Source organism: Emydura macquarii, unplaced genomic scaffold (genome assembly GCF_026122565.2).
Source record: "Emydura macquarii macquarii isolate MOO-44397 ecotype Brisbane River unplaced genomic scaffold, CSIRO-AGI_Emac_v2 contig_1254, whole genome shotgun sequence".
In the NCBI taxonomy this organism is placed as follows: Eukaryota; Metazoa; Chordata; order Testudines; family Chelidae; genus Emydura; species Emydura macquarii.
In genome coordinates, this window is record NW_027131391.1 from 974,862 (window position 1) to 1,002,489 (window position 27,628).

The window sequence follows — 27,628 nt, forward strand, 5'->3', positions numbered from 1 at the left end:
GATGAAGCAGAAAGCCGCAGCATTAGTACGTTACCTGCCCCCAGGAAAATCTATCATTGGTGTCTAAAAATACTGCAGTGAAAGAGAACCGGATTCCTCAGCATGTGAGGCTAACTTTGCGCTGCTTTGCCCATACAATACTGCCTCTAAAGCTGATTGAACTGGACACAGGAGATCATCCCAATGTACAGAGATCCTCAGGTGATTCAGAGTCACTGTAAAATCATCTCCCCAACCCTCTGCCTTGAAGCCAGACTGGACAAAGCTCCCTTCTGCCTGGTTCATCCCTGGCTTTTCTAACTGCCACTTAGGGCTACAGGCAGATGGTGCAAATTAGAAGAGCCCTAGAGTCAAAGGACCTCAAAAACTGGCTTAAAGCAACTATTGTACAGCCTCCTTTGCCTCTCCTCCAGATACCGGGGCTAGGCCCAGGTACAGAGCTGCTGTGTGCATTGTATGAGCTTGGGAAAACCATGCGTGCAATTCAGTTGTGTGCTTTGTACTCAAAGGAAGCCGATAAACAAGAAGTGATATGGACCACAAATTCCCAAAAGCAGAACTGCAGTGGGTTAGATGGTCTTTACAGGTCCTGCCCAAATACAGCTGAGCTTTAGAGGTGGAGTTCAGAATCTAAATCCAGATCCCGATTGCTAAGCAGATCTCTTCTGTCTCTAAATAAAAATAGCTAAAACTTAGGGCATTCAACGTCAGTGCCTGAATTTTGCAGGCTAGATATAACCACACATCACCCCACCACTCTGCAGTGCCCAAAGGGGGACAGCAGCCTTTGTCAGAGGAAGCTGAGCACAAAGACAATAGCTTCCTCCAGCGAGACTAATGCTTTGTAAGGCTGCTTCCGTAAGAAGTTTATACAGTGAATCATGAGGATCCACATTTCTAAATTGGGCTGCAATGAAGCCAGAGTTCCAGTAAATGTGAGCTGTAGCTGTATGTGCTGCAGCCATTTGAGAGTCCTGCATTCGTATGTTCACATGGAAAAATGCATGAAGGGGCAGTTCCTATGCAGACCACGTAGCTCTCAGAAACAGAAGTATTTGAGAAGATAGGAACTTTGCATGCCTGTGATGCAAGGGACTTAGATCAGTGGTTCTCAACCCGGGATATATGTAGCCCTGAGGGTACGCAGAGATTTTCCATGGGGTATAGCAACACATCTAGATATTTGCCTAGCCTTACAACAGACTACATAAAAAGCACTAAGTTCATACAAATTAAAATTTCATACAGACAAAATAAGAAAGTAAGCAATTGTTCAGTAACCGTGTGCTGTGACACTTTTGTATCTTTGTCCGATTTTGTAAGCAAGTAGTTTTTAGGTGAGGTGAAACTTGGGGTATGCAAGATAAATCAAATTCCTGAAAGGAGTGTAGGAGTTTGGGAAGGTTGAGTTCCACTGACCTACATTGTCCCATGAATTCTACATAAATTATATTGAATGAGGCTCAACAGCAGCCTCTGCTGGTCTTCTGTTGGACCAATATCACCCCAACAGGCACATCATGAAAACTACCACAGAAGCTTGCAGCATTGTCCCAAAGTGACTTGGATTCCTTACCTCCAAAGAATAGTAGACTATGGTATTTGCTAACAAAATGTTACTGACACACTAACTCTTTCAGCAAGTCTAAAAAAAATCCACCCTTTTGCATACAGGAAGTCTCATGCAAAGAAGCAAATACAAATTTTCATGTGCTCACGAATGTTCACGAGTATAGGGATTTGTGTAAACAACAGTGGGTTTGTACATACAAACAGGTGCTTTTTAAAGTAGCATTTTTAAATACCCCTGAATGCAGGAGGCATTATGTGGACACTCAGCAACCTATTTGTATTTTATGAGATTACTCTGCATGAGTTATATTACAATAAAGTGTATTGCAGAAAAGAGTTACTTCTGCATACAGCAGAGTGGTACATCTTGCACGGCTAAAATGAAGGTTTTCTATTGCAGATACTGTTACAAGGGAAAATCGTGTTGTGATGGTTAGGACAGGAGTCTTAATTGTGCACTTTTACATTTGTTAGGGTTATAACCGAACAATTAACTACAGGGTTATAAACTAACTATAAACTAACATTTTGTATTGATTGGATTATACATATTTGCCAGAGCAGTGTCCTGCTCTGTTGGTCAATTGTATTGTTTAAGTTCTATGTAAACATAAAACACGCAGCTAGAATAATGGTGAAGTCAAAGGAATGTGGCATGCCCTAGTCTCCAGAGCAGGGTGGAAAGATTCAGTTGGAACACACGCTTCTGCTCAGGATAGCTGCAGCTAACCCTAGTAGAGCTCATACTCTGGTTTTCATTAAATAGTACTTAGCTCCTGTGCAGTCCTTTCACCCACAGACCCAAAGCTCTTCACAAAGATGGACAGCATCATCATCCCCATTTTATAGATGGGGAAATTGAGTCATGGGCAATGGCAGAGCTGGGGATAGAACCTAGATCTCCCAACTCCATCCCAGTTGTGACGTGATATGAGGGCTGTCTTCTTGTGCAACACCTTCACTATGATGTTCTCCACAGAAACAAAGCTTGTAAGATCACACAAGATGGGACACAGTATCCTGGAATTTAGCAACCCTGAAAAGGACATAGCTACCTATGACCCCTATGTGAAAATGAGCTCTCAGTACGATGCTGTAACTAAGAGGGTGATCACATCCTTGCAATATAAGCAAGAGGCTATCAAATAGGTTTAGGGAGACCGTATTATTTCTGTATACCCCATTAGTGAGACCATTATTAGAACAGGGTCTGGTTCTGGTGTCCACACTTCAAAAAGGGTTCAGGAAAAGAGTTACAAAGAATATTTGAGGTCTGGAAACCTTTCGTCATAGATTGAGCATCTTAAATCACTTTATTGAGTTTAATCCAAGAGGTGACTTGATCATGGTCTATTACCATCTACATGGGAAAGAGATTTGTCAGTAAATGGCTTTTTAATCTAGCAGAAAAAGGCATAATGAGGTCCTATGGTTGGAAACAAACTAGACACATTCAGACTAGAATTAAGGTGCAGATTTTTAACAGTGAAGGCAATTAACCACTGGAGGAACTTACATAGGGATGCTGTAGAGTCTCCATTACTTGCAGTCTTTCAATCAAGACTGGAAGTCTCGAAACATATGCTGCAGTTCAAACGGAAGTTATGGGCTTGATGCAGAAATTACTAGGTGAGGTTCTGTGTTCTGCAGGGGATCAGACTAGATCATCACCATGTTTCCTTTACCCTTAAAACCTGTGAATCTCAAGGCAATATCGTGAGAGCCTTCCCAGTGAGCAGCAGGACAGAATGTCCAGTTTGGATAAACAGTGATTATCTTGGACTGGGACCTTGCTCCTTGTTTTATAACTCAGCCTCCTTCCCAACCTTGTCTGGCCTCTCTCCTACCCGTCTCCTCATCCATCCCACACAGTGACACATACCAGTGCTGTTGCTGTGGTTATTTTCGTTCCTCCAGAAGCACCAACCACCATCTTGATCTTATTTGTTTTATCCACCAGGATCGATGGACACATGGAGGACAGGGGCCGTTTACCTGTAAAAAGTTAACTTGTGCTTAATTACGTACTCAGCATCTCGGCCTGCACCACTTTTGTCTGCTTCAGCTAGAAATACAGAACGCTGCTGCTGCTGCTGCAGATCTGCTGATTCAGTGCACGCGTGTCTGTCTTCAGCTGGGCCTGGGGATTCTGTCATCTCCTGAACCCCTCCTGTTGACTTTGTTGAGGGGGTGGGACTGATCTCACCCCAGACATATGGGTACGCCTCAGTGTGCCAGCTGTGTGCACACATACACTGAAGGGCAGGCTTCAGCTTCACAACTGAGCCCTGAGTAATGGGCCCTTTCTGGTCATGTTCCCCTCTCGGTGAGAACCTCTGTAGCTTTAAATCTGATTGGGGACGCTCTCTTGCATTAAGCCATGGTTCTTCCCCTGGCCCCCATCTCATCTTCATTGCCCCATAACCCGCCCTTCTCATTGGCAAAAGGCAGCTTTTACATAAAGGGGTGTATCTCTCCAAATCCATTTCACCTGTAAAGAGAGGGAAACAAGGGAAGCAAAGGGAAGAGAGCTGGCTTTAAAGGCTAGCAAAATATAGTGCATTTATTCAGAGCTGTATTCCAAAGCTATGCCGGGGAGGGGGAGCATAAACACAGATACAAATGCATGTAAATATTTATGCAAATTAATTGCAGCCCTGGGATTTTCTGGAATGCTAAAAGGTTGCGCACCATTCCCATGGCCTCCCACAGCCACTCTTACTTGCCTCCCTGATCAACGATTTCCAAAGCTCTCTTGCAGTCGTAGAGCATTTCACTTGGAGTGATTTTTGAGCTCACCTTTGTGAGGGCTTCAGGCAGCTGCGGACAAGCAAGTCCCAGGTGTTTTCTTTGAAACGACAAATGCTTGTATTCCTCGCAGTCAGCCCATGCAGACAGATCACAGTAAGGAAGAGTGCTCTGTAGTTAATGTGATTTGACCAGTGATGTAATATCCAGAACTTAGTTGTTTCCCATGTTACAGGGACTTCGGAGACCACAGAGCTGAGTCTCACTGCAGAGTCAGTGAGAGGGGATGATGCTCTCTAGCTGGCAGGCAACATCACATTCATATGCAAAAGGCAGTCATAAGACTGGCTAAGGAAAGGGAATTAAGCGCTACCTGGTTCGATGAAGTTTGCAGTAGAGGGAGGGACCCCAAAGCCATTGACAATGTCAGGTGAACTGAAGTCATCCATCTCATCATTAAACAGGATTCCACTCACCATGGAGCGAACTTCTGAGCCAAAGCTAAATAGAATGAGCAGGAGGGAAGGCATGTCAAATCCAGACTGTAGGACAAGTATCAGGTAAATTGTAAATTACATAAAACTACTGCATCGCAGAGTGAGACCACAGCATCCTGAAAGGACCAGGCCTGCATTGAGGTGCTCCTAGCAGACTAACAGATAGGCCTGAACCAACTCCTGGCTCTGACTTAGGGAAACCTATTGTCCACTGCCTTTCACCTTATGTAGTGTATTGCTGTGCTTTTTGAACCTTGACTATCGTTTTATTGTTTTGTGCTTAAACATTTGCTAATAAAACGTTTTAATCTTCACTGTACAGAAGGAGACACTAAGTGGGAAACTCTGTTTACAGCCACTTTGCATGTGCAACTACACAAGGTCTGAGGGCAGCAGAGAATCAGGACCCAGCTTTCCCTTACAAGGAAACCAAACCTGCCAAACCAAACCTGCAAAAACCCAAACTTGTCTAAATATGGAGGTTGAAATCTGGAGCCAAACCACCCTAGGGACAGAGGTGCTCCAGACCCATCTCTACCAGACGAGAGGCAGTATTTTACCAAAACTCCACGGCCGTGTCATGTATTTTGTTTATATTTTCCCATCATTGATTAAATCGCTCAGTAACTGGATAAACTGGAATCACCTTTATAACCCACTAGTGTGTCACACCCAATTCATTCAGTGTACCACAGCACTTGTCACTTTGCATTTTTACAGGTTGGATTTTGACCTCACCAGATGAATTCACATTCAGGGGAGGAAAGTCTGTGCTGGGTGCAGTCTGGTAATTAAAGATAAAGCCTCTGTTTACTAGAGAGCTATCTTAATAGACAGTGACAGTGCAATACCCAGTGTGCTGATAATGGGTTGAACGGCTGCAGTAACTAGACTTTCTTGTTATGACTTCCCAAGACAGAAGGAGAGAAAGAAATAAGGAAATGTTCATTGAAAAGAGGTGCTTGTGTGCAGTAGGGGATTCCCTGATGTTAAAGCAGGGTCGGAAAGTCATTGCAAAATTAAACGAAGGTGGGCTTGAACCCAGCATAATGGGTGCCCCGAGTCATATTTTGTGTGCCCTACTCAAGTGCGTGGGAGTCAGCATTAAGGGCCTGACCTGTAAAGTTCCCTCAGTTCCCATGGATTTCAATGGCTGTTGAGGGTGCTCAGCCCCTGGCAGGACTAGACCAGAGAAGAACACAGAATCTAGAAGTCCAGTCCCAGTCCTACCAGTACAGTGGCATCTGTATGACTCCATGCTCCAGTAAGAGGAGAGTAGTCCCACAGAGACCTAGTAAAGGGAGTTCCAGTCAGCAATTCCTCTACCAACAACTAACCCACTATGGAGATACCAGTCCATTGATGTTTATACCAACCACAGAACCACTATGAAGACGGCAGAGCCCTACATGGAAGTAACGTCTGAACTCATACTATTGGTTGATGGTGCTGGTGGCGGACACAGCACTGCCATCATCAGCCACAACGGAGAGATGGGATGTACCGGCATTATCTGGAGAGTAGTACTCTGGCTCATAGTAGTCGACTGCATGGCTTGTGTTGTCAGTGATTTTTCCCCGTAGACTATCTGCAAAGAACTCAGAGGTCATGTTGCTGATCACCTGTTAGGAGAGAGAAATTCAGCTCAATGCTACCAGTAAATTTCAATTAAAGATGCAATTCTAGATAGCTGGAACCAATGTGAAATGGTCACATCAGACCTTGAAAACCAGGGGAATCCAGCAAGGAAGCCACTGGCTTTCCATTGCCTGAAATCCTTTGTTCCTTACAGAAAAAGCTGGACCCATGCTGTAAGGCCAGCATTTCAAGTGTTCATAAAGAGAACACTCTACACACCGACACTAATGTCCCTGAGGCCTGTCCCCTGTGAGGCAGGCAGATGAGTGGGGTTAGCCTTATTTCACAGTTGGTTATTGTTTGTACAGCGCTTTGAACAGCTAACATGCTACAAAAGTGCAAAATATTATCTGGGTTTTTTTTTTCTCCCCCCCATATTTTTTGTAAATTCTACTGGCAAACTAATGACTGCACGCCACCCGCAAACACCATGGGAAATTCCTTTTTGTATCCCTGGCAGGTTACCCATGGTTCAGTGGTAACATGTGGCTTTACATTTGGATTCAGATCTGCGTTTCATCAATTTGCTGATGGCAAACAGAATTCTGAAGTGGCCTTGGCAATCTGTGGGGTCCCCTGTCAGCGGTTGTAAGCCAGTCCACTCCGCTTTGATGCTGCTTTGGACAAGCAGAGAGATCTTGCTTTTAGACCAGGGAACAGTGTCTTCTCTGCTATTTACCTCAGTAATGTTGACAAATCCTGGGTCTCCCAGTAAAGTCCTCTTGGCATACGCGAAGCGGAAGGCTTCCACAATGCGGTGGTAAGTCAGACCCTTTTTCTCCAGGGTCTTGATGCTGTCACTGGAGAAATTAAATCCTGGCAATAGTAAACAGCACATTGTGAGCACATCTGAAAGCACATGGCCAGTGGGTGGCAAACAGGAACTAACACTGAAAGGTGACTAACTTGAAATCTAATCGTTTCAAGAAAAGAGACTCAGAGGCAGGTTCTGCGCCAGTCTCTGAGCCCCAACAGGATCTGACAGTCACATTTATTTTTTTCCTTCTCTGGTATTGCTCCGCAAAAGGCCCACTTGGGAAAAACCAGGCAACTGACAATCCAGAGCGCTGTGTACACCGAGAGGAGGATACGTCCTCTAGTCTCTGTTAGAGTGACCTTCGGTGTTACTTGCAAGAACGGCAGGTAAGCAAGTTTCAAGAAGAGGTGTCACTTATAAGTTGGTGTCCATTTAATTCCCACACATGCAGGTACCAGAGGACACCCTTCAGGAGAATCCTTTTCATTCTCACACCCGTTCTTTCATATGCTCAGGTCATATCCCTACATTTATAGAACTGGAGGGCTGATTCCGAGATGTATGATGTGTCCTGCTAACAGCCTGCTGCTGTTTACCAACCCGGATCACTGTGGCAGAGCCAGTCAACTGAACAACAACTGTCTCTGGAAATCTCCAGGCTGCTATTGCCTGTAACTGTGTCGCTCGCTGATGCTTGCTCTTACCTTTCAGTATGTTGAGGATGAGTGCTAGCACCGGGCCACTCAAGGGGGCACTGGGTGTGTACATGGTGAACTCCCCAATCGTGATGTTTAAAGGGTTTTCACTCAGGATTGGACTATAGTCTCTTAGGTCCTCCATTGAAATGATGCCCCCTAGAACAGAGAGAAAAGCCATATGTGGCTCTGGGTTTACATGATCTCCAATAGGAGGAAGAACCTATACTGCCCCTCCCCATTCTTGCGGTGACTGCCAGTGATGGGAATGCAGTGGACTCACCATTATTGCAATCGGTGCAGTGAGAGTCCACAGATGAACCGAGGTAAGGAGAGCAGAGCAAGGGGTGGTGTGACTGGAGATGTGTTTAGCTCTTTCTGACTTGGGGCCAGATCCTCAGCTGGCAAAAATCTGCATCACCCTTTGGTGAAGTTGGACTGACTTAGACCAGCCAGAGTCCTGGTCATTTGCTTCTCTCACTGTGGGAGCAGCGTGAGCCAAGGAATCCTTGTGTTTTACAACAAGGAAGAATGCTGGTGGTGGAGGCAGTTGCTTTGTGCTCCCACCCTCACTCCCAAGTGCAGGGGTTGGAGGTGCTGTCTGTTTCCAGCCTCATTGGAAAGGAAGTGAGGCACGGTTTTCAGAGTGTGGTGAAGGAAAGTGGAGGTTAACACTGTGTGAATGGGGATTATCTTTCTCTACCCTCCCTGCTTCTGGGGGATTGCATCCACAGCGTATTACATCTTAAGAAAAATACGGTGAAGACGGAAAGATCTCCTGAGAGGGGCAATGAAGATGGTTAGATTTAGCACAGGAAGGGTAAGACAGAAGACATTGGTGGCTTCTATTATACAGACATTGTCAAAACCAAGCCATCCTTTTTACCCCTTCTGTGCCTCAATTTCCCCATCTGTACCATGGGGATAACAACACTGATCTCCTTTTTAAAGTGCTTTGAGATCTGATGAGGAGCGCTACTATAAGCTGGGGATCAATATCCCATAATACAAGAACAGGGGGGCACTCAGTGATGTAAAGAATCAGAGCATTTAAAACTAGTTGAAGGAATGACTTAAAAAACAAAACCAGCAAATAGTCAGCTAGAGGAATTGACTACTTCAGGAGGACAAGCACAATAGGTGGATCCCTACCTTTCTGTGAATTCTGAAGCTATGTACCATGTACTAACTAAGCCTGTGCTTCTGTCACCATCTAGTGGCCTACAGAGGGTAAGAGATCCACTCCCACAGACAGAACAAATTAAGTTCACATGGCATGGGCCTCTGTTTTTAGGTATAAACTGTCATCAGAGGTTGGATCTTAGACTAGACAGCAGACCCCTGATCTGCTATGGCAAGATCAGCAACAAAAGCAACAAATGTTTGGACCAGAGATTTCACTTAAAGGTTATTTATTGAATGCGGAGGGTGGGGAAAGAGCCTACACTTTTTAACTGCTCCCCCAAGATTAAATGTAATCTGGCACAAAAAACTCTCTCAATAAAATTGTTTCTCTCCATTAAGGCACTAAATCATTGCATAGATCACCCCCTTTGGGTAACTGCGCTGCCACTACTGATTTATAACCAATGACTCAACTTCAGCCAACTGCTTATGGGTTTCACTTTCTTTGGCCATAAGAAGTTTTACTAGATCAGAGACTTGATACCACAGCGAAGATTTTCAGCCCTGGAAGTTGAGCTTCCTCAGCTCTTCTTGATGGGTAAGTGTGAGGTGTCTGGTTTTATATTTAAAAAAAAGATACTCAAGCCCCTGGTTTCTCACCTGCATCCCTGATGTCTTTGACAATTTGCTGTGCCAGGCTCCCTGTGTAAAAGGCATCTGCTCCCTCATTGGCTAAAGTCTCATAGGTGTTTGCTAATTTGGGCATCTTGATGATATCCCCCTCGTGTAGGATCTTTCCTTCTCTGCAGAACACTTCACTGGAAAGGAAAGGAAAAGAGAGAGTGAGAGAATCAGCTCTGACATTGAGCTTCAGCATAGATATCTTTGGCTTTGAATTGCACAGTGTATTTTGGCTAACAGCTTCCAAGAGAAAACCAGGACTGCTGAGTTAGAAGACATGCTATTCATGTGGTCCCCCCGACACAAGTACTAAGATATTAATGCCATGCATGCTCCCTGAACAACATACAAAAGGAACTCCTGCCTCAGAATTAAACAAAAGAATCACTCTGCACTTACTTAGTTTAGCCTACTCTAGCAGAGAGTGGCTCTTCCTTTTTTGTCCAACAGACTAATAGCTGCTTCACATAAGAGATCAAAACTACTACAGCAGCAAGCAATGGGGCTTGTCCATGAGCTCAAATGGCAGAGGCTCATGCTGCTGGTTCTGAAGTTCCTGAGTTCAAAGCTTGCTGCTAGCCCAAGCAGGGGCAGATAGAATAGCACAGCTGCAGGACCCAAAGTGCTACGTACCACAGCGAGGGGTTGCTTTCAATCGCCTTCTCTTTTGACTTGATGGCTGCTGCCAGGGCTTTCCCAATTGGGAACCCCTCTCTCGCCAGCTTGATGTTGGGCAGAAACAGGCTATTCCATGCCAACTTGCCATGCCGTTTATGAGCCATTTCATAGCCACGAATTTCTCCTGGAACTGCAATGGACAGGCCCCCTGGAGCAGACAGGGAATACATTAAGCCATTGGGTAGCAAACGCTAAGCAAAAGCAGGGTATATAGCAGGTGTACAGTGGGGATTCTGAGAGCCACTGAACCAAACTGTAAACCCTGTATATGATGGAAACCACTTTAAGTCAGGGGTATGGGACCTTAGTTCCAGCACCTATGAGTAAGAGCAAAGACAGAGTTGTCTTTAAGTATACCCGTTTCCTGAACAAGAAAATAAGGTTACTTACCAGTGACTGATGCTCTTCGAGATGTGCTGCTCACGTCCATTGCATTATAGGTGAGTGCACGCCACTATGCACGGTTCCGGAACTTTTTCCCCTTAGCAGATCCTGTAGGACCGGCTCTGGGGTCCCATGGAGTCCCGCGCACATGCCGCGGTATACGAGGCACTGCCAGCCCTACGCCCCCTCAGTCCCTTCTTTCTGCCAACTCCGGCAGCAGGGACAGGGGGCTGGGTTGTGGAACGGACATGAGCAACACATCTCGAAGAACGTCAGTTACTGGTAAGTAACCTTGTTTTCTTCTTTGAGTGATTGCTTATGTTCATTCCACCATAGGTGACTAACAAGCCATACCTTGGAGATGGGTAGGAGTTACTGGTGAGCTGCCCTCAGCATGGCTCTGCCGAATCCCACGTCCTCTCTCGCCTGCTGGACGATGGCATAGTGGGATGTGAAGGTATGCACCGACGACCAGGTAGCAGCTTTGCAGATGTCCTGCAGGGGCACTCCCTCCGGGAAGGCTGTAGGCAAGGCTTGAGTGCTGGTTGAGTGTGCTGTGATGGTTCCCAGAAGCGGCACCTTCGCCTGCTCGTAGCAGAACTTGATGCATGATGTAATCCACGAGGAGATGCGCTGGGTGGAGACACGTGAGCCTTTCATCCAGTCTGCCACTGCAACAAAGAGCTGTGTTGATTTCCGGATCGGCTTTGTACGCTCGATGTAGAAGGCCAAGGCTTATCTCACTTCCAGCCAATGCCATCTCCCCTTCTCCTCCAAACTGTGCGGTTTGGGAAAAACACGGGGAGAAAAATATCTTGGTTACAATGAAATTGGGAAACCACCTTGGGCAGGAAGGCTGGGTGTGGCCTCAACTGCACCTTATCATTAAAGAACACTGTATAATGGGGTTCCAAGGTCAAGGCCCTAATTTCGGAGAACCTCCTAGCTGAGGTAATGGCCACCAGGAAGGCTACCTTCCATGAAAGCATGAACAGAGGACATGAAGCCATGGGTTCAAAGGGGGGCCCTGTGAGTCTCAAGAGGACTAGCTTGAGATCCCAGGGAGGCACCAGATCACGGACCTGCGGATATAGCCTCTCCACCTCCTTGAGGAACCTGTCATGGGATGGGAGAACAGGGATCTCCCCTCTAGCAGCTGATGGAAGGCCAAAATGGCAGCCAAGTTCAACGAGGCCAGTGCCAGACCCTGGAGCTTTAGCTGGAGCAGGTAACTCCAGGATCACCTGCAGAGGCGAGAGGCTGATCGGAGCAGAGGGCCGACCCATTGAAGGGGAAGTCCTGGATTGATTGCTGCACCTCCTAGGACAGGCCTGAGGATTGCAGCCACGAGCACCTCCTCATGGAGATGGCGGAGGTTATGGCCCTACCTGCCGAGTCAGCAGCATCACTGGATGTTTGGAGCGCTGCCCTAGCCACCGTGATTCCTTCCTCCAAGATGGTGGTGAAGTCTGCGGCCTAGTCCTGGGGCAAGGCCTCAGCAAACCACCTGAGGGAGTCCCACAAATTAAAATTATATCTCCCCAGGAGGGCTTGATGGTTGGCAGTCCTGAACTGCAGGGCTGCCATGGAATACATTTTTCTCCCAAACAAATCCAACTTTTTGTTGTCTTTGCTCTTGGGAGTGGAACCAGGCTGACCTTGCCTATCCCGCTGGTTGGCTGCATCTACCACCAGGGTTCCCAGAGCTGGGTGAGTGAACAGATATTCGAACCCTTCGGCTGGGACATAATACTTCTTCTCAGCCACCTTCGACATAGGGACAACCGAGGAAGGGCTTTGCCACAGGGCCTTAACAATTTTGAGGACCCTATCAAGGACTGGTAGGATCACCCTCGCTGGGGCAGCCACCGCCAGCACATTGAAGAGGGTATCATCGGCCTCCACTAACTCCTTGACCTCCATCCCCAAGTTAGAGGCCACCCTCTTGAGCACCTCCTGGTGTGCCCTGAAATCCTCCAGTGGCGCCATGTAGTCCTAGGAGACTGCCTCGTCCAGGGAGGAGGAAGAGGACTGCCGAGGCACGTCCTGCGGGTGTTCCCCTGCCTGCCGAAGAGATGCACCCGGAGAGGGGCCCTCCATGGGGTCCAAATCCTCATCCGAGAGCGGTGTCTATTGGCCCGAACTGCACCCCCGCTGACAGGATGGATTGGGGCCCCAATCCCATCTGGATGTCCCATAGGGCCTAATAAGGCCATTGTTGCAGCCATTGTCCCTGGGGCCAAACCAGGGCTGACTGTGCCACCTGCTCTGATGCCTTGTGGGGGCGCAGGCTGTCCCAACGACTGTCGCCCCTATGGGACCCCGAGCCACTAGACAGGCGGTGCTGTGCCTGTCCTTGGTCCCGGGTGCCATGCTGTGCTGGGGACCGTCCTCTCGACACCTCCGACGTGGAGGACAACGGGGACCGCCTCCATCGCTGCAAGCGGTGCCGACAGACAGAGGCACGCTCCGAAGAGCTCTCAGAACCGGAGCGCTGTCTTGGTACCAAGGACTTGCAGTGCCACTTGCCCCTTGGTGATAGAGACTGGCGCCACTCCAAACTCTGCAGCGCCGAGCCTGACTCCGGCAACTGGGTTCCGCCTCTGGGACTGTGCAGTGCAGGGTCTTCGTATGGCGACCAGGTTCCATGCCGCCTCAGTGCAGGCGAACCCATCGGAGCTGAGCCCTCTGATGGTGACTGGGTTCTGTGCCGCCTCGGTGCAGGCGAACTCCTCAGTGCCGGGGATCTGGAGCAGGAGGTGTCTGAACGCCGCCTGGCAGACCTCGACCGGTGCCGCCTCTTGCTCTGCGCTGCCTCCGGTGCTGGGGACCCACGTTGGCGCCAAGAGGGAGACTCCGCATCCTGAGTCGAAGCAGGCCGGCTCGATGACGCCAACCTGGAGCGACTGCTAGGGGAGCGTCCTCGCTCTACCCCTGGTGGCCGTCTGGCGGGAGATCTTCCTCCCCCTACCAGGGATCTCCACTGCCCTCAATGGAGGGGGGAGGCGGAAGTGGCGTAGGCAAGGCCAACAAGGCTCTTGCTGCCTGAAAAGCCTCCAGTGTCGACGGCGTCGGCAGCGGCACTCTCCCACTCCCAGGAGTCCGGGGAGGCTCCCTGCTCAGAGATGAAGGCACCGGAGAAGACTCAACGGGCCGTGGCCGGTGCATCTCCGCACTCGACCCTGCCTGTACCAACGGTGCAGGGGAGTGTCCGTGCTCCGCGCGCTGTCTCTTCTTCGTCAGCACCGGGGATGTTGCTCAGTGCTGAGTCGAGCCCGGTGCTGGCAGTGTGCTCTGCGCCGAGGTCATGCTCGGTGCCAAGGTGGAGTGGGACGGCTCCGACGCCAGGCAGAGCGCTGCCTCCATAAGCAGGGCTTTTAACCGGATCTCTCGATCCTTCAGAGTCCGCGGTTTAAAAGCCCTGCAGATCTTACATTTATCTTTCCTGTGCTCTTCCTCCTGGCACTTAAGGCACCAATCATGGGTCGCTGAGCAGGAAAGCCTTTCCGCAAGAGGCACACAGCTTAAATCCAGGCGACCGGGGCATGGCCCGGCCGCTCTAAGTCCCTCAGGGACTTTTTAATCTAACTACACTTAACACTACTTAACAACTACTTAAAACTAACTAAAGTACTTCGAATAACAAAGAGTTCAAACAAGGGGAATAGTACTTGCAGAAAGCAAGGCTAGTTCCAGCAACCATCACAGGCGGAAAGAAGGGACTGAGGAGACATAGGGCCGGCAGTGCCTCATATACCACGGCATGCACATGGGACTCCAGAGGGCACCAGAACCGGCCCTACGGGGTCTGCTAAGGGGAAAAAAGTTCCGGGAACTGTGCACTGTGGCGTGCGCTCACTTATAGTGGAAGGGACGTAAGCAATCACTCGAAGAAGTGAAGGAGACCCCTCCATGGCCATGTCTTCACTAGAGCTGAGCAAATAATGGGGGGGGGGGGGGGGGGGGGGAATTGTTTTCTTCCAAACTGGAAGTTTAATTTTTCACCAAAATGATAAAACAAGACAAAATAAAGTTTTGTTTTTGAAGAAAACATTTCATTCAATCCAAAACATTTGTTTTTTTTCCCCCCATTTTGTTTGTGTGTTTACTTTAGTGTAGCTGGATTAACTTTAGTATTAAGTCAAAATATTTCATTTCAGAAGTGTGAAATTGAAGCATTTAGATTTCTTTTAAAGCTGAAACTACTTGTTAATTCAGCCTGAATTCACAGACAGTTTTGGTTGAACCCAAATTGCATTTTTGGGTAAATAAGCTATTAGTCTGAAAAATGTTGCCTCTAATCTTCATTTAGCAAGGAAGCTGTTGCATGGAAATAGCCTGCATGAAATGGTCGGCTGCGTCTCTTGTCTTTGCAACAGTTCAGCCCATCTGTGCTGTTTGACGGAGCTGTTTTGGTACATCCACCCCTGTCCATGTTGTGGAATTCTTGAAGCATCTACCCTATCATGTCCAGCAACATGGCTGGTAGCAAGAGTTTTTGGATTATTTACTCACTATGAGCCTCAGCAGCATAAGATAGAGTCACCAGAGCTAGCTGAACTGATGAAGCGTCTTATGGTTTCCAATCCACCATGAGGGTTGGTGGACACAAGGCATTGTACAAATAATCCATGCAGCTGGGATCTCAATCTATGATTTGGTGCCATGACTTAAACCTCATGTAGACAGCCCCATTTTTACTGGCACCTCCCCAAATTGTAACATGTTTCCTGGATACCAGTTTTCCCCTCAGAGGCTTTTCCCTTTCCACAGATGTGCCCCAGCAAGAGAATTTGCTTTCCTAGGTCCCTCAAAGCATTCTGGGAAGTCAGTTGGTTTAGGTGTTTCATGGTCTTTTTTGATGTGGTTCTGTTTCCATTCAGAATAATTTCTGCCTCTCCTCTGGACCCTCTAGGTCTCCAGATGGACCACCATTAATAAGACTGTCAAATTATGGCTCTCACAGTAACACAAGCATTTGAGAGATCTCAAAGGAAGGGACTCTTGTCTACCAGAGCATGGGGAGGAAAGTGGCAGATGTTATGCTGTTCATGGCAATACAAAATATGACCCCTTAACTATTGTGTATGAAGATTGAGTTTCTACATTATTCTTCGTATGAATGAGACAGTGGGTACTGTTGCGGCTGACTGTCATGGACGAGACATGGGAATAGTACTGTCTGATCTCTTAGACAAGTGAAGATACACAACAGCAATCAGCAGGAGGTAGAGGAGATTTCTGGGAAAATTGAGAAGGTCAGAATCCTAGGTGGCTAGGTAGGACCAACTCCAGCTACAAGACGCAGAGTAGTTAGAAGTGCTTTGAATCCAGAGATATTGCAACAGTAGCTAAAGGTCTGAACAGGCCAAGGATCCACTTACTGGAATCAACATGACAGCACCATCTGACATCTCCTTACCTTTCAGGGAGAGTTCTGTGTTATTCCCAAACATGCCCAGGGATGCATTTTTTGGAGCCACCTCTCTTGCATTAATGACTTCTACTTTCCCTTTAAAGACACAAGGAGTAAGGATTGCATCAGCTCTTCACTCTAGGTGCACAGCACACTGGCTGTGTGTTACTGAACATCTGAACTGGAGTCCTACAGCACTGAGAACTAACTCCTGCTTGGTTGGGTTGCCTGAGGACACCCCATCTGGGTTGGTCAGGCACGATGTCTATCACACCTGCACTGTGCTAGGATATAAGTAACAGCCTTAGGCAGAGCCATGTCTCAAGGGCAGTTCTGCCCATCATTTACTACTGACCCTCTTACCTGTGTTGCTGTAGATGGTGAGGAAGAGACCCCCTCCAATTCCCATGCTGTGAGGATTCATGAGGCCCACACAGAGCAGAGCTGCAATTGCAGCATCCACGGAAGACCCTCCTTTCTGAAGGATATCCCTGCACAGACAAAGAAGAACAAAATTATAGTCCAGCAACAGCCCAGCAGCCTCTTTTCTAGCACTTTCCTGACCACTGTCATATACTCTTTGTACGTGGTAGGTTGCAGGGCTGCTACTGACAAGTGAGGCTTTTGTACCCGATTTGGACTGGCTACATAGCTTCCATCATAGAGCGATACAAGAGATGTGTTCTGTCTAAGAGGTACTTAACGCACTGCCTGCTTTGAGGTCAGCAGTTCAGACAAGGCACTGTATGTTACACATGGCATCACCTAGTGGCTGAACATTATAAGACAATTTTAGCTTCCCATCACAGCTGGCACCCCTTCTTCCAGCGTGCTGCTCACAGGCTCTCAAGGGGTTGCCTGCTTCAGCACGGAGGCAGGAGGGAAGCAGTATGTAGTAGCCATATCAGTATTTTATTCAAGATGACAAAAAGATGCCCCCTGGTGCAGTCTCACAGGAAAGAAGCCTGAAGACAATCCAGCTCATCCTTGGTGGCATCATCTACTCCTAAGCATCTGCTGCTGATGTAGGCTGGACAGATCTGCATTAAGATCAGCTTGGAAACCCTGTTCAGGTTTCTCAGAGCTGCCTATGGCATTTAGATGTCCAGTTCCCAGTTAAATTTAGAGTGGAAATTGGCCACTGAAATCCCCGTGGAGACTGAAAAAACCTTCAGCCCTTGTGTCTAGTCCTGAGCACGTCAACAAATGGATTTTAAAAGCAGCTTGAAAAGTTTATTTCAGTCGTTTACACAGTCCCCATCACTGTGCAATCTAAACCGACTGTACTTGGCTTAGATTGCCAGCAGCAACGTTTCTCAAGCATGGGGAGCAAACCAATCATTGCAAGACTCCTTAGTTTTGCCATCCTGACCTTAAGGAGGGAGTACAGAGCATGTGTGCCCCACAGGCAGAGAATTAGCAGAGCAGCTCCTGAGTGAGAGAAAATGGAACCGTTTGGGTCCTAGACTTTGTCACAGCAGCGAAGAGAATGCATTAACTTGAGTAAGGAGAGATACCTTCCAATTATGGAGCATTGCCCAGCATCTGTGGCCACGGCTGCTTTCTTGTAGAGATGTACGTCCTGCGCTGGGGGCAGCGGGGCAGAGCGCAGTCCAAAGAAGAGCCCCAAGAAAAGGGCCAGGCCCATCAGAAGCCCAGTCAGAATCCCAACCGTCAAATTGCGCTTCTTCATCTTTCTGTGGAGAAAGACACTGTGAGCAGGCCTATCGCACAGGGCCTACTGGTGTTCGCTGAACATGGCAGCAGAGGGCTGCTTGCGGAAGCCTGTTTTCGAATAGCATGGACATTCATTTCCATCTCTCCAGTTTCAAGCTCTGCTTTCTGACCAGTTGTCTCCTCTCTCGATGCCCTATTGAAGCAGAGGAGGTCCAGGGAAGAACAACTGAAGGAGACCAAAGGAGCACACACCATTCAGAAAAACCGGAGACCAGGCTACTCAGTTTGGAAGGGAGGGAAGCTAACTAAGGTGGGAGCTTTTCAAAGGCACCAAGGGTAACTCTCATTGCCTTTAGTTAGAAACTGGGTGTCTAATTACCCGTTTTGACTTTGAAACTCACCCGCGTGCCAAAAGGATAACAAAATCACTGGGCACGCCTGTTCTTGCAATACTGTGAGAGGAAGAGTCAATGTCAGAGGGTCAAGCTCAGATGCCACCCAGTCTCAGCTAACTTTAAGAAGCCATATCAAATGTTTTGCCCGACTCCAGCTCTATTACATCCCTGTGTGCCCTTTCATTTATCTGTTTGTGATTTGATCAAAATTAAAATGCTCATCACTGTCTGGCAGGGGCAGGTCTCCAGCAGCTGACTGCTCATGAAAGTGGGCGGAGAATACTGGAAACAAACATTCTCTCTCTCCAGATCTGATTCAGTATTTTTACTAGAGACCAAATGGCAGTTCCCAGGATTACTCTTTTTTCCTCCTTTTCCCCACACAGAAAGTCTGTGTATTTGATTCCTCCCCCAGTTCTTGTTTTTAAACCAGGTCTCTGTGGCTTTTCAAAAGTAATTGCCAGTAGCTCAGTAAATCAATTAGCTAACTTCCCTGGCCTATTGATCTGCAGCAATTCCTAGTATTCCCTACCCTAGATTTATTTTTCATTAACAGGTTTATTCTGTTGATTCTATTTCTACTTTGCTGTGCCCTGTAGCCTTTGGTTTTGCATCAATTTCAATGATCAGGTCAGTGAGTCTACCATTTTAGAACAGTTATTGAATTCTCCCTCCTCATCTGGTAACAGGCCTACTTTCTGTGCAATACACCCCCTCAGCCTAGATAATTCTATTTACCACTAATATAGCATCCCTATTGCCCCAGTTTACAAACACTGAGCCCTTCAAACCCAGCTGCTTTTATTAAGATTTTAAGCCAGTAAACAGTTTTGCTAGAGCTGCATCAACACATCTTCAAAAGGAGCAGGCCCAGATATAGTAATTAACACAGGGAGCATCTAAGATAAAATCTACTTTACACTGTAGCAAGTCAGTAGTTCCACATAGAAGAGGCACCAGTAATTTTCTCATGAAAACTTTATAGCGCTAAAAACGAGCAGGAAAAGCCCCAGGTACAGAACGTGATTTAAACTGAAGTTAAGGTTATCAATGTCTGGCACTGGCTTCACAGGAGAAACATTGTGTTTTCAAATTCTGGAATCAGAGCAATTCAAAGATACAATTACATTTAAACTGTCTCCAGCTATTGTCATTTGTGGAAGACTTAAGGTTGCCCAAGGAATCAATAGCTGTACTCCCTCTGTGCAAGATCATGGGGTAGCCATAGATGTGCATTACACAAATCTTCAATCGTGACATTATGAGCTATGTTGTCCCATTAAAGACAGTTTCAGAGGCAACATGCCAATATAGACACAACCCACTCATTAGATACATGCACACTCAGCCAGAGAGTCCTTCCCATTAACTTTCTATATTTAGAAGGCAGTTGGTATACACTGTGAAGCATGGAAATGCAGCCAATGTTGTATGCAACTATCTTGACCCCACCTCGAATTCTGCCTAAGTGGTACAACATGCAGAGTACTCACAGGTGTCTTTTCCCTAACCCATTCTCATCTGCCACAGATGCCATTTCCTTCCTGTTTCCCTAGAAAGAGCTGCACCAGAAATAAGAAAATAAATGCATCTTCTTCTAGTTGCTTATGATTTTCCCCCATCTGAACAGTACAGGTTAGTCACAGATTGAATACAACCAGCAGCACACTTAGTGCAATAGCCACACTACCCAGGTACCTTACCAAAGCATCTGCTGTGCACAGAGAGAATCCAGTCAGAGGCATTGTGTGTGTGTGAAGAGCAGACGGGACTGACCCTTTTCAGTGATGTAACAGTCCCAAGGTGGAATGTGATTTCCAGCCAGGTCAGACTAGCTCTTGCTGCTCTGTGGCAGAGGCCACATGCGGTACCAGCGAGCTGTAGGGGAGCCAGTGGGGAGGCCACTGGAAGGACCAGGGCAGCCAGGATGGAAGCAGAGTGAGCGGGCTGGCCCATTGGGGAGGAGATTAGCTGAACACACCCCCATCATTCCAGCCAAACAGAGGCCAGTTTGCCACCGTTGGCCCTCTGTCTACTAGTAGCCATTGTATTGCTCATCCCAGCCACTGCGCTGAAAGTTCTCTCAGTCACATAGGTCATTACAAAACGAATCTACTGCATGTGCAGTTATGCACGTGACTCTTAATGACAGGCAGTTAACGGTGAAGAGGTGAAGCGTCTCTGCACAGGTTCAGAGCTTGCTTGACACTAGATTGTTCCAAAATCAGTGGCATGCTTGTAGTACAGTTACTATGCATGGAAACAGAGCAGCCATTATGTCGCCAACAATAGCGCACTCAGCCTTGGATCGTAAAGACAGTTTTGTTTATTGGCAGCGAGTCTGGCTAGCGCACTGGCTCTGTCCTTTGAGCATTGCAGAAAGTGCCGCGGGTCTGTCATCCGCACCTGAGCTAGGCAGGAGGGGTCCCTTTGCAGTGGTTGACCTGAAGGACGACATCTCTGCGCAGCGAGGCTGGCGCTCGAAGCCACAAGCTTCTGTCTCATTGGAAGCAGTGCTGTGTGGCCTGACAGTCCTGAGCTTGGCATGCTGCGGTGGGGCACAGCGTCAGACTTTCCTGCCCTGTCCAGTCAGGCTTTTGACTGATAGGTGAACCATTCTTACAGTGGGGGCGGGGGAGAGATATCATATAGGCCCTTTACTTTAAAAAGGGACCTCTCTTTTCTCACTGGTTTTCATCAGTGCAAGTTACCCAAATGCCACAGTGATGGACATCACTCCCAACCATGAAGGGCCGGGTTGTGCCCAGCTGCTGGGTGACTGCACACAGTGTACAAAGCCTCTCAGCCCCTGAGCCCCATGCATGGGGGTCAAGCCCAGCCAGTCCCCCTGTAGATGACAGCCACCCCAAAGGGTGCAAGGATACAACCAGGACCTGACCTCTCACACCCCCAGCTCAACACAGCTGGAAAGACACAGGGAACAGCTGTGTCAATGCCCCCAGCCTGTCTACCTGGGAGCACCTCATGGTGCCAGGGCCCCCCCAGGCTCCTGATGGGGCAGTGCAGCTCTGCCAGACCCCTTCCTCTGGGCTGTGCCTGTCACACAGCTGAGCTCTATGTTCAAGTGTTACTGTCACAGTCATTGTTGCATCTTAACTCTCAGCTGAGAATTCAGCTCCCAAGCGTGTCCTTTTGACTTAGAACAAGCAGAGCATCCAGTGTGTCTCTGTCAGGAGACTATGGCCCCAGCCTTGCAGGGGATCCTATGATCTAAGAGGCACTTTTCTGTTTCTAAGTAGGACAATCTAGTGACCGAGTCCTGTGAGAGCAGAAAGAAAAATCATGCATTTGGAAGGGACAACCAGGAAGTTGAATATACTTGGCCTCCAGCCAGAAGAAAGGATCATATCAGGGAAGAGATCAAGAGAAAAAGTCTGGCTGCTGTAGAAACTAGAGGATTGCACAGAGGACTGAGCTACAGGCAAAGCAGGCACTCCTGAGCAGAGCCACTACTAGAACCAGAACCAAGAACATAGGTCTTTACTACCAGAGCTAAAGGCAAGCTGCTAGGATCCTTAGCCTATCATGGGCCCAGCCACTGGAGGACAACAACCCTCCCCTATATAAGAGCCACTGCATTGCAGTCTTAAAGATCGTAAGGGAGTGTGTGCACATTGCAGCATGAAGTTAAAGATGTACTGTCCGATGTTATGACCAATATTTCAGTACTTACCCCAGACCTCTGGCTAGGTGGCATACACTGGTGTGCTAAGTGGACAGCCTAGTTTTTCCCTGTTGAACCTGCCTCCTGGCTCCCAGGATTTATTGCTGTGACTAGTCAGAACAATTACTGCGTGCTGCCATCTGAAGCAGCAAGTGCTGGAACTCTCCAGCAAGCAGTGTTCTGCAATTGGCTTTAACCTCTAAAACCTCTCGCCGACTCCAGCTCTCTGGAAGCTTTGTTAGTATTTCACTCAGACACGCTTCTCGGCAGCAGGAGACCGAGAGGGAGGGACTATAAAGTAATTAAAGCCAATACAAGTACTTCTCAGACATTAGGGCTGTGACATTGTTCAGTGCTAGGCAGGAAATTCAAAGCCAATCTGACTTCTCTTTTCCATGGAGGGGAAGAACAGCAAACGAGAGAGTTACGGCTGGATGAGCAGCCTTACCACTGAGATGTGTTAAGGTCTGTCATAGACTTTAACAGTCTGAAACACACAGAAGCTTTATCTAAAAACCCAGTGCACCAGCCGAGTTACTACTATTTTCACAGTATGGGGCAAAAAGTTCTTCCACTTCCAGAAGTTAATACATTTGCTTTTTTTCTGTAAAACACTGTCCCAATAAAAAAAATGTAATACTGGAGGAAGCGCTAACTTCATGTAAAAAGCCAAACAAGCCAGGTGCTCCCACCGGGAGCAACATCAGACCCAGGGTTAGGGGTTACTCTTCTGGATTTGCTGCAAATTCCCTTTGAAGTTCACATAAACCACATGACTGGGACTGCAATACCCGCACTCTGAGGCCACCAAAAAAAATGTTGTGAGAACCACTGTTCTGGTAGCACCCACAAGAATCCAGTCAGGCCCAGGGCCCTATGGTGAATAAACACTGAGCAAACAAATAGGGAAATACAGTCCCTGCACCAAGACCTTCTTGATCTTCAGGTAGTTATTGGCACTTCTCACCCACTTCAATCCATTCAGCATGCTAAAGCATCAGTTCCCTCCCACATTTTACAAAGTAACAGAAGCTAAATTCCTTTCTTCCCACCGAGAGCCTGGGAAAATATGAAGTGCCAGGTAACTGTAACGTTAGAGACCAAAAGACCCAAATCAAACTTTCAAAATTGAAAACTGTGGGAAAAAAGTCAATTAGATGGATTTATTAATTGATTCTTGTATGGCTAACTCAGTGAAAGAAAAACCAAACAGATATGGAAATTATTAGATTATTCCAGGGAGCTGATCCCATGTTCTGTCACCAAGAGTTCTTTTCCCAAACTTTAGCAGATGCCAACCAAAATTAACAAAAGAAACTTGACTTTGGATTAAAGAAATTGTTTGTTAAATTAAGAAAATAAAACAAAACCAGCCACCAAAAGAGAGTATGTAAATTAGTTACAGTATAAACATGTATTAATGTTAAACGAACAACATCTTAATCAAGTGGGAAATTCTAGAATATGAGAAAATTTAAAAGATAGTTAATCAAACTGTGTCTGAAGGACTAATATCATGAGTATAAACTTCAACAAGCAGTGATGAACACAATGGTATTCCGTTGTTTGCTTGGAATGCTAATGCTTCAAAGAGAGTATTTCTGTTCAATTGAGGTAGAAAAGTAGTCAGGCATTAGTTAACATAATTCAGTGTCCATAATTAAAGTAATATTGCCATACAACCCAGATGCAAATTAAAGTATATTAGGTCACAAAACAATACTAGACTTCAATCTATTGTCAAAAATATGTAGGCTTGTCTGAATCTGATTTTTTCTTTTATAATTTCAATGGATAATATTGATATTTATTTTAAGCTCTTATTTTTACCTATTTAAATATACACAGTTGCAGGAAATTACAGGAGGGCAGACGATGGGGGTCACAATTATTTAATGACATATGTTGAGATTAAAAAATTAGAGCTTTATAATAAATTAAAATACAGATTATCAGCATCACACGTCAAAATATATGAAGTAAGTATCCTTAAATGAAATTTTAATAAGTTCTCAAGCAGCATTTTTCTTACTTTGCTTATCTGTAAGTTTAAATTATCATAGGTGAAAATGTTTTTTCCATCATCAGAGACATAAGTTTCAAAATCATATGACAGTACAGTTTAAGGTCATGCAGTGTTCATACACACACCTCGCTGAAGATTGTTAGTACAGAGTGGATGGTGTAGCTCTAGTTGCGTGTGGAGTTAGAGAAGCAGTTTAGTCAAACAGTGTGTAAGGGGGAAGTTGAAATCAAGCAAAGTGTCTGGAAAAACTGGATTTGGATGCAGTGGGGTGATTATGCCACCCAAATCAATTTGCACAGAGAAGAGAGAGTGTCTCTTATACACAACCCAAATCTGAATCAGTGTAGAAGAGTATTTTAGCATTTGTAGCATGCACATATGAAGACTGAAGCAAGGTTAGGAGTTAAGATATACTGTTGAGGAGGGGTTAGGGTGAACTTGATACGGAGAATAGCAGGACAGAGTGATGTTCTTACTGCTAGAAAGTTCTCATTAGTACTTCTTTCTATGGAAAGTCTTAGCACGGCAAGAGGTAACTGTCAAACACTGATCTCTCACAAAAGCATGACACAATAATTCATGTATATACACAGCAAAACAATTATAAGACCAGTGTTCGTTCTTATAAGCAGTAAAGAAGATAACTTGAGTAATCTGGGTGATAGCAAAATATCATACAAAAATGCTATGTCTTTTAAGGCTACAATGCTCTATTTGGAAACAGGCAATTAAAATCAGGCACTAAAGTAATTCATGATCAATGTGTCAGATTTAAATCCAGTCCAGTTATTGTTCTTAGGAGAGAGGTTTCAAAATCTCAAAACTAATTCAGTGGAACATTTTTTTTTGTTCCTAGTGTGGTCTTTTCTACTATTTGAAACAATGATTTCAATATTAGGTATGGAAGTTGTTAAATTGATCAGTTTTGTATATCCCCAAATTTAAGTCCTACCAGCACAAGAAACTGAATTTATGGAACAAAGGTCTGAATTCCAATTAATTTAATTATCTAGGAAAGCAATACTTTTGTTCTCCACAGTGAAGTTCTGTGTTACCTTTGAAGTACAGAGTACTTTAGTAGTACAGAGTGCTGTAGTACTTTAAAGACTAACAATTTTAATTTCAGTAGGCATAAGCTTTCGTGAGCCTCAGCTCACTTCCTCAGATGCAGTTGTAGAAATGATACAGCAAAATAGGAAACACAGAAAATATATAGAAGGCAACATTTACATATTGAAGGGCATAGATAACAATGGGGAAGCCAAGTACTTGAGGCTTGATGACAACCATTGAGTAGGAGGTGAGAATGGGTCATCAGGCTACCCCTTTGGAACTCTTTGAAGTACAGAATTTCCCTATGGAATACTTCAGTATTTATTGCTAATTTTCCAGTCCCTCTACACTTTAAGCAGATTAGGATAGTCTCATCCTTAATTCCAAAGGCAGTCGAGTTTTCTCAAATGGTAGTGGGATCGTCTTGGTGTCTCTGAGCTTCAGGAAAGCTTCCTCTTTCCTAAGATGGGCTTATGGTTGGAATTTTGGGCCCAGAACCCAAACCCAAAGGTTTTTATCCATAAAGGACTCAAGTAAAGAAAATCAAATGATTGATCACTTTGCTTGAAGTGAGCATTCACTCTCTCTAGGTCAGATCAAGACAACTCTGCACTCTGGATATGTTGATCTTTAGATGAGGCTGCTTCTACTCATCCTATAGTGGTGCATCTTTTATGCATCCTTCTTCCAGTCAGGTGGACTGATGAGTTGAACCATCCCCCAGAAAGATCATTTTCCTGATTTTGGTGCCTTTTCTTTGGTCATCCCCCAAAATTTGATGTCCTATCTTCAGGACAGAGGTGACAAATCCATCATTTTGGCAGGTCTGGAGTCTTTGCACACTTTTACCCATCCAGTTGGTGGCATCCATGATTCAGAAAAACTAGTCGTTCCATGTAGTTTCAATTCTTTAATTCTTACTTGTCATTATAAGTGTATAACACTAACAAAATTATTTCAAAAATTTTTAGTTTGGTTCTCCGCTAATGCTTCTTGAAACAATTAACAGTCTCCTTATGTTGTAAATTTATGTATTTTCTCAAAGTTTCATTAATCATGAAGTTTAAAGTTTATGCTTCATTCTCTTTGCTATTAGCTTTAATTTGAGGAGAATTTTTCCCATCCTGTCCTCAAGTATAGGAAGATTTTATTCCTCAATTTGATTTCAAATAACTTCCAGGGTTCATTATAAAATAAATATCCTAGCTCCTAATATTGAGTACTCTAGCTGTTCTGGTTTTGAAGTTATCTAGAATAATGTCCAGAAGTATAAACAAGGAACATGATTTCTAACCAGTGATATCTTATGCTAAATTCACAATTGCTACTCTTAATCTCTAACATTCCTATATCCAATAGCATGTGCATATTGTAGTAGAAAGTGAGAGCCTGAGACATGAGGCCTAGTATAACAGGCCAAGTATGAGGCCTGACCTAAAGTGGTAGTTGGGCCCTGCTGTTATAAAGCAAAGCAAGCAGAAGTCAGGCTGTGAACCTGCATGCAAGTTCCCAGAAATTGACAAGGACAGAGCTGGTATTGTAAAAACACAAATTCCTAAAGTAGTATTTGGCACAGAACACACAGCAAGCACATTCCAGAAAGATGACATCAGAACATGGAGGCTATAGATCACAGTATTATTTAGGTTAGTTTCTAAACAATCCTTTAAAAGATATTAAAATATCTGTTTTGGGATTGAACATTTTGAGATCTTTCGTGTGTTGCATCTTATTTCCCAATTTTACACATAGCGTAGCTATCCAAAGCGTCAAAGTAGAATGTAGAGAAAGGAAGGGGTAAGGGTGTACATGGTCTTTCCTTCCCTCTTCTTGAAGCTTTGGGAATGTTTAAGGATGTCAAGGAGACCATATGTCGGTTCTTCCTCACATATTATCTTTCCTTAAAAGCAACAGACAAGGTTTACACAGTTATAAGTCTGTAATTCAGGAAGCAGGAAAAAGACAGCAACTACAGTTCATCAGAAGGAGACTGTGGCTTACGTTCAGGTATTTCAATCAGTTCAGCATGCGTATACAATTCAAATGAAACCTTTTAACACAACTACCTTAAAACCTTCCTCACAGCAAAAGAAATCTAAAGGAAGTTCTTTAGGGCTCAGATAAGTTGAGTCAACAACAGGCATCCTATGCTGCACAGCCTGCTGTAATGCTTAATTTGTAATGAAAGAGATGCCTGGGCTCAAGCAATTTTTTTACATTCAAAACTGATACAGCAAGTCCAGAGATGCCAGGCTATGAACTGCCCACCCTAGAGGTGCCGGGGCTCATCCCTGGCAAGCCCTGACACAAATTAAGCACCGGCCTGCTATAGTCTCCCTCTAACACAGCCTAATTTCTGTTAGCACTTTTTACGTTGTGACGGATATGGCAATTTCCTGCAATATCTTTGGGAGAGCTCACTGTATTAAGTTTACATATCATTGTGGGCCAGGGATTGCATGAAATTCCATGGGGGAAGTGACTACAGCCCCCTTGGAACTAAGAACAGTAGGTGGTGATTAGGCAAATTCACTCAGGTTGTAACACTCCAGAGAGTACCACCCCTCCTGGGGAGGCTTGCATATACAGGTTCAAACTGGA

At 45.8% G+C, this 27,628-nt stretch overlaps 1 protein-coding gene across 3 annotated transcripts in view; it reads right to left on the minus strand.

The window, feature by feature from the left end:
• The window catches only part of GGT1 (gamma-glutamyltransferase 1), a 45,621-nt gene that overhangs the window by 6,164 nt on the left and 11,829 nt on the right, over positions 1-27,628 (minus strand). For all 3 annotated transcript variants that reach the window (XM_067549996.1, XM_067549995.1, XM_067549997.1), the window contains exons 2-11: positions 17,709-17,888; positions 16,555-16,682; positions 16,198-16,287; positions 10,347-10,539; positions 9,693-9,850; positions 7,917-8,066; positions 7,135-7,271; positions 6,252-6,439; positions 4,694-4,821; positions 3,455-3,567 (exon numbers count right to left, since the gene is read on the minus strand). In XM_067549996.1, the coding sequence (XP_067406097.1) occupies positions 3,455-3,567; positions 4,694-4,821; positions 6,252-6,439; positions 7,135-7,271; positions 7,917-8,066; positions 9,693-9,850; positions 10,347-10,539; positions 16,198-16,287; positions 16,555-16,682; positions 17,709-17,884 (1,461 nt within the window). In that variant the 5' untranslated portion in view covers positions 17,885-17,888. The remainder of the gene's footprint in view (positions 1-3,454; positions 3,568-4,693; positions 4,822-6,251; positions 6,440-7,134; positions 7,272-7,916; positions 8,067-9,692; positions 9,851-10,346; positions 10,540-16,197; positions 16,288-16,554; positions 16,683-17,708; positions 17,889-27,628) is intronic.